The sequence below is a fragment of the Paramisgurnus dabryanus genome, chromosome 19 (assembly GCF_030506205.2).
Source record: "Paramisgurnus dabryanus chromosome 19, PD_genome_1.1, whole genome shotgun sequence".
Taxonomy (NCBI): Eukaryota; Metazoa; Chordata; class Actinopteri; order Cypriniformes; family Cobitidae; genus Paramisgurnus; species Paramisgurnus dabryanus.
Window position 1 is genome coordinate 31,065,568 of NC_133355.1, and position 10,208 is coordinate 31,075,775.

The 10,208-nt window shown below is 38.4% G+C and overlaps 1 protein-coding gene across 2 annotated transcripts; it reads right to left on the reverse strand.

The window, feature by feature from the left end:
* Window positions 1–7,409: 7,409 nt before the first annotated feature.
* On the reverse strand, window positions 7,410–9,607 carry LOC135780080 (uncharacterized). 2 transcript variants are annotated; one of them, XM_065291014.2, is made up of 3 exons: window positions 9,087–9,607; window positions 8,848–8,969; window positions 7,410–8,567 (listed from the first exon to the last, which is right to left on the reverse strand). In XM_065291014.2, exons 2-3 carry the CDS (start codon window positions 8,917–8,919, stop codon window positions 8,007–8,009), a joined length of 633 nt encoding a protein of 210 aa, XP_065147086.1. In that variant the 5' UTR covers window positions 8,920–8,969; window positions 9,087–9,607; the 3' UTR covers window positions 7,410–8,006. The 2 variants fall into 2 exon arrangements, with proteins under 2 accessions (XP_065147086.1, XP_073668875.1); XM_073812774.1 differs by having other exon boundaries at window positions 8,848–9,607.
* Between the last annotated feature and the right edge of the window lie 601 nt (window positions 9,608–10,208).

Sequence of the window (10,208 nt, forward strand, 5' to 3'; positions counted from 1 at the left end):
TTTTGCTTGGGAAAGGCTGTATGCGTGGAGGCGGGAAAGCTCCTGAATAATCAGTGATTGACAGCTGAGAGACAAAAGAGTTGAATAATGAGCCACATAATGAGCCTTGTGGGGATGTTCAACAGGAAGGTAACCTTTTCTGTAGTAAAACCATGATAAGGTTTACTTTTCAATATAATGTAAATACATACACACACATTATATATATTTCTATTGAAATATTTTCTTTTAATTTCACAAGTATAAGTTACCTTTTAAAAACCATAGTAGCCTAATCATGGTAAACATACTGTTTGGCCATCGTAAAATGAACACACTTCAACACAGGGTTAGTGTTTGGTTGGCCAGCGAGTGGTTTACTTTTGTGCAGTAAAAAGCTCAAAAGAACAACTGCCTATCGTTGTCTGGACTCTTATTTGTGTTTTTGTAATCATTATAGTAGAAACACAACAAGGGACACGCATGGTAAACTTATCAATGTTTGTTTACAGCCGCCGCCATTACCTCACGTGTTGATCATGAAAGCAGTGAATGTGTGCACATGCGAGTGATACTGTGTTTAATAAACTTGCTGTGCGGAGATATGCGCTTAGACACAACTAAATAAGGATTGTACTGTTTGCAATCGCGTATTTTATAAGAATACCAAAAAGCGCGTCGAGTTTCCTGACTCGCGTGTTTCCAATCGCGTGAACTTTTTGACGGAAGAACAAAGAAAACACTCGCGTCTGGAGATACTGACACACATACGCAAGTAAATAAGGATTTAGATGTCATGTTTGGTGCAATCGGATGGAACAACAAGGAATGGAGAGACTGGATTGTGGATTGCATATCCATTGACTGCAGGAGGCACGAGTCATGCATATGGATTTCTGCTCATTCACTTCAATGGCTCGGGGGTGTGGCGATCCGATCTCATTACAGATAACGAGGTAACTGGCGAAATACTGTACTTCTCCTCCTTCTCATACAGTTTACACCGAATGACAATATCTGTTTTCAATATCACTTACATAATTTAAAAGGATACATTCCAAGCATTATGTAGACATTTATCTTTTGTTTCCACGACAAGTATTCGTTAAGTTACAGTTTATTTTTCTGACGCGTTTCTGAAAGGACTTCACTGAGGTAGAGAGAACAGAACGTCCATCATGTTTATTTTCTTAATTTTGCGAAAAGCACAACATTCTGTTTTTATTGGGAGTGGACAGAAAAAAACTAGACACTTTAACGTTTTAAATGATGTATAAATCATATCTGTATGTCAAAAATCAGCAGAGTAATTTAAGTCTCTTTGCGGAGTGATTGAAAAATAAAGAGTTTGCGGCGCCCGCGCCACCGTCGACCAGTGTTTAATGACTCAAGATGTTCGTATTGTAATCTAGTGTTAAATGTACTATTGGGTAGAGTGGTGGCTGCTTGCGTAGTTTCTATGTTTTCCCTAATAAACATAATTTTGTTAGTAAAGAAGTTCATGAAGTCGTTACTAATGTGTTGGAGTTTACTATTGGTTTCTGTTTGTTCTTTGTTTCTAGTCAGTTTCGCGGGAAACGAGGGTTGTTATGATTTTCTTTAATAAGCGTACTGAGATGGGTAGATCTGGCGGTTTTAATAGTGTTGAACACTCTCTTTCCATGCTGAACGCCATACCTCTAACTTTGTGTTTCGGTAGTTTCTTTCTATTTTTCTAGCTACTTTTTTAAGGGCTGCAGTATGATGGTCATACCATGGAGCTGGCGTTTTTTCTTTGATTCTCTTTTTTCGAATGGGAGCAACGGTATCCATCGTGCTAGAGCAAACGTTGTTCAGGTTTTCTATTATAATATCCAGATCTTCACGGTTATCTGCTACATGTTTTATTTGAGACAGGTCTGGAAGAGTGCTAATAAAGCTATCTTTAGTGGTGGAAATTATTGTTCTGGCTAATCTGTAGCATGTTGTAGACTGAGCGGTCCTATCTAGAAGTATTGTGTATGACACCAGGCAATGGTCTGAAATGGCATCGCTCTGGGGTGAAATTTCGATGTCATTAATATTGAGTCCGAGTGACAGAATTAAGTCTAATGTGTGCTTACGAGTATGCGTGGGCCCTGACACGTTTTGTTTAATACCGAGAGAATTTAGAACATCGATAAATGCACGTCCTAATGCATCTTTTGGGTTATCCACATGGATATTAAAATCACCAACGATAAGAGCTTTATCTACAGTGACTGTAAGCTCCGATAGGAAGTCTGCTATTTCTTTAAGAAAATCTGTGTGGTGGCCCGGAGGCCTATGTATGGTAGCTAAAATTAACGAAAGCAGTTTGTTATTACGATCAGTTAATTCCATATTTAACAATATTATTTCAAACGAATTAAATTTAAGTTCGGATTTATGGTTTACTTTAAATATTTTGTTGTATATTGTAGCTACACCCCCCCCCTCCTTTTTAGACGAGGAACGTGTTTATAATAATAGTCTTGTGGGGTGGATTCATTTAAACTAATGTAGTCGTCTGCTTTAAGCCAGGTCTCTGTTAAACAAAGTGCATCTAAGTTTTGGTCAGTAATTACTTCATTGAAAGTAGGTTCTTTATTGGTAAGCGATCTAATGTTAAGAAGACCGAATTTTAACATTTGAGTTTCATCTGTTAATGTATTGTGTTCTAATTTTATATTAATAAGATTTGTACAAGACGAGGTAAACGGTGCTCTGTATTTATTTGTTCGAGGAACAGACACAGTCGAGATGTGTTGGTACTCTGGTAAAAAAGGCTCTATGTGCTGGGATATATGTGATCTTGACATGTCAAGGCAGCTAACAGATCTGCCGATCTGTCTGTTTCCTGACCTGGGCCCTGGATAGTCAGACAATATCAAAAGTAAGACTATTGGTCAGATTACTAGAGAGTATAGCACTTCCTTCCGGAGACGGATCTCTCTTTAGCAGGTCAGGTCTTCCCCGGAAATGCTTCCAATTGTCTATAAACCCTACGTTATGCTGAGGGCACCACTTTGGCATCCAGCCATGAAGAGACACTAATCTACTGTAAGTTTCATCCCCTCGGTAGGCGGGGAGGGGACCAGAGCAAATTACATTGTCTGACATTGTTTTTGCAATTTCACACACCTCTTTAATAGTATCTTTGGTGATCTCCGACTGGCGGAGTCTAGTGTCATTCGTGCCGGCGTGAATAACAATCTTAGAAAACTTACGTTTAGCATTAGCCAGCACTTTAAGTTTTGATCTAATGTCAGACGCTCTGGCTCCCGGTATACAATTGACTATGGTGGCTGGTACCACAATGTCAACGTTCCTGAGTATAGAATCTCCAATAACCAGGGCACTTTTAACAGACGTCTCAGCCGGTGTATTGCTGAGTGGATAAACTATGCCACCTGAAAGTCACCCAGTTAGTCAGCCGCCTTGACTCTGAAGTCGGAATCGAGCCATGTGTATTACGCTTAACACTGGGAAGAAGCTAAACTGTACATGACAAGCGGAGTCTTATTGTTTTGGATCTGGCGGTTTTAATAGTGTTGAACACTCTCTTTCCATGCTGAACGCCATACCTCTAACTTTGTGTTTCGGTAGTTTCTTTCTATTTTTCTAGCTACTTTTTTAAGGGCTGCAGTATGATGGTCATACCATGGAGCTGGCGTTTTTTCTTTGATTCTCTTTTTTCGAATGGGAGCAACGGTATCCATCGTGCTAGAGCAAACGTTGTTCAGGTTTTCTATTATAATATCCAGATCTTCACGGTTATCTGCTACATGTTTTATTTGAGACAGGTCTGGAAGAGTGCTAATAAAGCTATCTTTAGTGGTGGAAATTATTGTTCTGGCTAATCTGTAGCATGTTGTAGACTGAGCGGTCCTATCTAGAAGTATTGTGTATGACACCAGGCAATGGTCTGAAATGGCATCGCTCTGGGGTGAAATTTCGATGTCATTAATATTGAGTCCGAGTGACAGAATTAAGTCTAATGTGTGCTTACGAGTATGCGTGGGCCCTGACACGTTTTGTTTAATACCGAGAGAATTTAGAACATCGATAAATGCACGTCCTAATGCATCTTTTGGGTTATCCACATGGATATTAAAATCACCAACGATAAGAGCTTTATCTACAGTGACTGTAAGCTCCGATAGGAAGTCTGCTATTTCTTTAAGAAAATCTGTGTGGTGGCCCGGAGGCCTATGTATGGTAGCTAAAATTAACGAAAGCAGTTTGTTATTACGATCAGTTAATTCCATATTTAACAATATTATTTCAAACGAATTAAATTTAAGTTCGGATTTATGGTTTACTTTAAATATTTTGTTGTATATTGTAGCTACACCCCCCCCCCTCCTTTTTAGACGAGGAACGTGTTTATAATAATAGTCTTGTGGGGTGGATTCATTTAAACTAATGTAGTCGTCTGCTTTAAGCCAGGTCTCTGTTAAACAAAGTGCATCTAAGTTTTGGTCAGTAATTACTTCATTGAAAGTAGGTTCTTTATTGGTAAGCGATCTAATGTTAAGAAGACCGAATTTTAACATTTGAGTTTCATCTGTTAATGTATTGTGTTCTAATTTTATATTAATAAGATTTGTACAAGACGAGGTAAACGGTGCTCTGTATTTATTTGTTCGAGGAACAGACACAGTCGAGATGTGTTGGTACTCTGGTAAAAAAGGCTCTATGTGCTGGGATATATGTGATCTTGACATGTCAAGGCAGCTAACAGATCTGCCGATCTGTCTGTTTCCTGACCTGGGCCCTGGATAGTCAGACAATATCAAAAGTAAGACTATTGGTCAGATTACTAGAGAGTATAGCACTTCCTTCCGGAGACGGATCTCTCTTTAGCAGGTCAGGTCTTCCCCGGAAATGCTTCCAATTGTCTATAAACCCTACGTTATGCTGAGGGCACCACTTTGGCATCCAGCCATGAAGAGACACTAATCTACTGTAAGTTTCATCCCCTCGGTAGGCGGGGAGGGGACCAGAGCAAATTACATTGTCTGACATTGTTTTTGCAATTTCACACACCTCTTTAATAGTATCTTTGGTGATCTCCGACTGGCGGAGTCTAGTGTCATTCGTGCCGGCGTGAATAACAATCTTAGAAAACTTACGTTTAGCATTAGCCAGCACTTTAAGTTTTGATCTAATGTCAGACGCTCTGGCTCCCGGTATACAATTGACTATGGTGGCTGGTACCACAATGTCAACGTTCCTGAGTATAGAATCTCCAATAACCAGGGCACTTTTAACAGACGTCTCAGCCGGTGTATTGCTGAGTGGATAAACTATGCCACCTGAAAGTCACCCAGTTAGTCAGCCGCCTTGACTCTGAAGTCGGAATCGAGCCATGTGTATTACGCTTAACACTGGGAAGAAGCTAAACTGTACATGACAAGCGGAGTCTTATTGTTTTCATGCTGGGCGATGGCGTCTCCGTTCGCTCGAACGCGGTCCGTGAAGCTGCATCGAGACGGGTGGTCAGGGTGATGTGAGGCACATCAGAGGCTTATGAACAAAGGCACACTGATTTTGAAGACGATCTGAGCGACAATGAAGGCGACATGATAAGACTGAATAATATCCCTAATTTACAACTGAGCGAAGATGAAGATGAGGAAGAATGTATGTATCGGACTGGCATCAGACGAGTTGGACCGTGAGATTTATTTGTTTACTTATTTATTTGGGTCCCCATTAGCTTCTACAATGTGGTTGCTAGTCTTTCTGGGGCTCAAAAAAGTGCTAAAACATGTACAATTAAAATACACCAAATATAACATACATAGGTTTAACATACATATAACATAACCACATGTATACTTTTGTCCACATATACACATTCACACACATACAGCATTTAAAAAAATCATTACCTATAACAGTCACAAATTAACTGGTATAAGACTATTAATTGTAATCTGTTTTAAAGTCTTCTTAAAATTACATATGTTGGATATATGCCTTATTCTTAAGTCCAATTTATTCCAAGCAGATGCCGATCTAACTAATACTGTTCTTATCATACAATTGGACCATGCAGATGGAACCATAACACACCTGAGCTCACCTGACACGTTACATGTCCGTGACAATACCCACTAAAAACCTATTTATCTACAAAAGATTTTGGATTATTTTTAAATATATGATTATGCATATAACATAGAAGACTTATTTTAAGTTTGTCCTTCACCTTTAGCCAGCCCAAACAGGTATGCATTTTAACCACACTACTGCAAAAAGAGCAACCAAGGGCTACTCTTGCAGCTCTGTTCTGAACGATTTGTAATTTTTTCAGATGTCCCTGTGCAGCACTGGACCAAATTACTGGGCAGTACTCCAGATGTGACAGAACTAAAGACTGGACAACTGTTTTCATAACTAATGGTGAACAATATACTGAACATCTCCGGGACTCACCTGCTCTACCACAGATGTATCAATAAATAAATTTAAGTACGTTTACTACCAAAGACTAAACATTTAGTTTTAGATATATTGAGAGCTAATTTATTAAGTTTTACCCAATTTGTAATGGCATTAAGTTTACTCTGCAAGGTGCAATTTATGTCCGTTATTGTAGGTGATGCATAAAACATTGTAGCATCATCTGCATAGAGTACAACATCTGCTCTTGACACAGCATGTGACAGATCATTAACAAACACAGAAAACAACAATGGACCCAAACAGCTGCCTTTAGGAATACCACATGACAACTGTTTGCAATCAGAGAAGCTCCCACTTAAGCTTAGACAGTAAAATGTCATGGTCAATAACATCAAAGGCTGCTGTGAAATCCAGCACCCACAAGCTTTTTGTCATCCATAAAAGTTAACCACTGGTCTATCATTTCTACCAATGCAGTGTTAGTGGAGTGTCCTGGCTTATAAGCATGTTGTGAATTGGAGAGAAAAGCATTTGATACAAAGTACTTCATCATTTGATTAAAAAGTAACTTTTCAAATATTTTGCTAAAAATATGACTAATAGGCTTGCATAAAATGTTAGCAACAGTTTTAAAAATTTTGCCATCCAAGTGATCTATACTTGCAGATTTTTCCTCTGTGAGAATATCAGATATCAGAGGCTATATCGATAGTAACATTTGATGAAGATGAACAAAGAGAAATGTGGAAAATCCATAACTTTGACTGTAAATGCTACACGAGGAAGAAAAGAGAACTCTCTACATGGGAGACAGTCCTGTAGCTAGAAGCTTTCTCCAGAAAATATATACAACATACAGCTGGATTCTTTAGCTGCGGAAAGAGTGACATGACCAGTGTTGGGGCTAGTTAGTCAAAAAAGTAATATATTACATATTACTCTCAAAAATAGTAATGCCTTACTTTACTTTATTACTCCCTGGAGAAAGTAACTAGTTATATTACTAGTTATATTACTAGTTACATTTTTTTCTTAATTACTCTATAATTGCCTGAGATGCATCAGATGGAGGGAGAACATACAAAGGAGGAGTGTTCTTTAGGGTCTTTATTACACCAACAATAGACTGGCACTGTCTAGCACAAATAACTACAAACAACTGTACTTGTGCAATCAAGTACAAACAAGTATTAGCTTCCTCAATGTTTAACAAACACCGTCTGGTGCAAACAATCAATGAATTTGATTGTCAATTTATAATAAGTCCAAACATATATGAACTTCCTCAATGTTTATCAAACACTGTCTAGTGCAAACAATCAATTTGATTGTCAATTTATAACAAGTCCAAACATATATTAACTTCCCCAATGTTTAACAAACACTGTCTAGTGCAAACAGTCAATTTGATTGTCGATTAACAAGTACAAAAAAAATATATTAACTTCCTCAAAAAAATATATCCATAAAAGACTAGCCTTACCAGCACTGTGTAGAGGAGAAGTAAATTGTTGAGAAGCAAAACACAGTGCAGAGGAGAGGTAGGTTGTTGAAATGAGTTAAAGCAAATACAGAAGACTCAAAGTATATAAAAGGAAAAATACAGTTGGCATTTACTGTAATGCATTTTTCTGGTGCAAAATATGAGCTTCTGAATGTGTCAGCTTATTTGTCAAGTAGTGGTTATACCTCATAAGGAGGAGCCTCTCAAAGCGCTTGTCTCCTAACCTGTTCCTCCTTGGAGTGAGAACAAGGCTTCCCAGGCTGAATAGCCTCTCCACTGGAGCACTGGATGCTGGTGCTGTATTGTATTTTAAAGATAAGTTCTTAATTCTGGGGAAGTTGTCTAGGACCCCCATCTCTGACCCAGACTTTAGGTACTCTATGACCTCCCTGTCTGGGCAAAAAGATCCTGAATCCTGCTCTTCCTCAAACACAAAAAAGCCATCCTCACTACTGCTGGTTGCTGGACTAATCTGTGGAGGCCTGACCTCATGCTCCTGATTGTGGGGTGCAGCCAGGGGTGAAGTACGACACTCTGTTATCAGCAGATTCTTTAGGGCCTCTCTCCTGGTCTCTTCCCTCAACCACCTCATCTTGAACTTCGGCAGAGTGACAGCAGCCATGAGACCCTCCCTACTGTCCAAAACAAAAGCAAAGCGGGTTTTGATGGCCTGTAAGAAAGAGATTTCTAAAATTAGATATTTCTCTTAAAGAGGAAAAACATACCTTCCTGTGGATGCAACAGGCATATTGACTATACCAGGTCTTCAGAAACACAGTACCAGTATACAATTCTTACATTCTCTAAGAGCCTATTTCAGTGTGAAATGTATCAGTGATAATGGAAGCATCTGTGATAGTGGAGGGATGTGCAATTGTGCATATGACAGGATTCTCTCATATCACACATAGTTACAGTCAGTAAGTCTTAAATATACACTCACAGCCTACCTGCACTATGACATCAGGCAGATTTGCCATCATCTCGGAGAGGTCGGGACGCAATGCCAAGGTCTTTGACATCAGAGACTCCAGTGTTGGTAATAGATTCCCATAATAACAATCATTTTCCCCTGGAATTAATGAATATGAATCAATGAATGAATTACTTGTTTGATTTAAATGTTTACCATTCAAAAAAAGGAAAGGCAAGAAGCCACAGGTTTACATATACCTATACTTTATCTCACCTTGTAAACAGTCCAAAGCTTTTGTAAGTGGTTTTGTGACTGTGCAATATTCTACAAGGAATTTGTACTCTCGCTCAGAAAAGGCTCGTACACCTAACTGACTGCAGAGAGTTGTACAGAGAACTGTGGTCTGGATATCTCAGTTATTCGTGCAACTGCATTGTGGAAAGAGTTCCATCTCGTCACTGTAGGCACCATGAGCTTTTTTCCACAAAGGCTTTCCACTAGCTCTGCAGCTACTGTAGACCGGCTGGCCTTAGTCCAGAGGGCAGAGCACTTTGCAGTGGCACTTCTGTAAATTGTTTTGTTTGTCACTGTTAACCATTTTTCAATATCAACAGTTGATATCAAATTAAGTGTGTGCGAGGCACATCTTAAGTGAGGGGGGAGAGTAAAGTGTCCTGGGTCTTCTTGTTCAATGGAGATCACTTCTTGTACATCGGTAAATGACACTTCTTCATCCTCCCCTGATCCCTCGTCTTCTGAATCAGATGCTGCTGCTGCTGCTGGCTTGGGCTCATACTCCCTGAATGTGAAAAGTGCAATGCAAGAAAAAAAACTATAATGTGTGGCCTATTCAATTCAAATTAAATTTTTGTTATAATTGTGATTTTATAATATTTAGATATGAATCCAACTAAATCCAACTTGTGAAAAGATATCTTTCAGGTGGTCAAAAAGCAAATAGCACAAATGTTGAATAAAAACATTAACAAACAGAATAAAATTACATTTGTAAAAATTTCATTAACTCTGTGCTTCCCAAACTGTGGTCCACAGCCCCCCAGTGTGGTACTGCAGGTGGGCCTTGGCTAGACTAAATCAAAATATTAAAATAATTAAAATATTTAAATTGTTCTAAAATTTTATTTTTCCCCTTCCTATAAACATAAAGCATATAAAATATTTTGCCCATTATAGTGATGTGAGATACATTGCTTGTAAATGGTTTTAGATTTTATAATTTTTTTTTAAATAGATTTATAAACTGTTAGGGTTAAATACACACTGTGTATTTAGTATTTAGTGTTATGGATTTAAACAAATTTGTAAAGAATGTTTACGTCATTTTATACCAGAATATAAAAATATTACTCATCATTTTTAAACATTTTCTCGTAG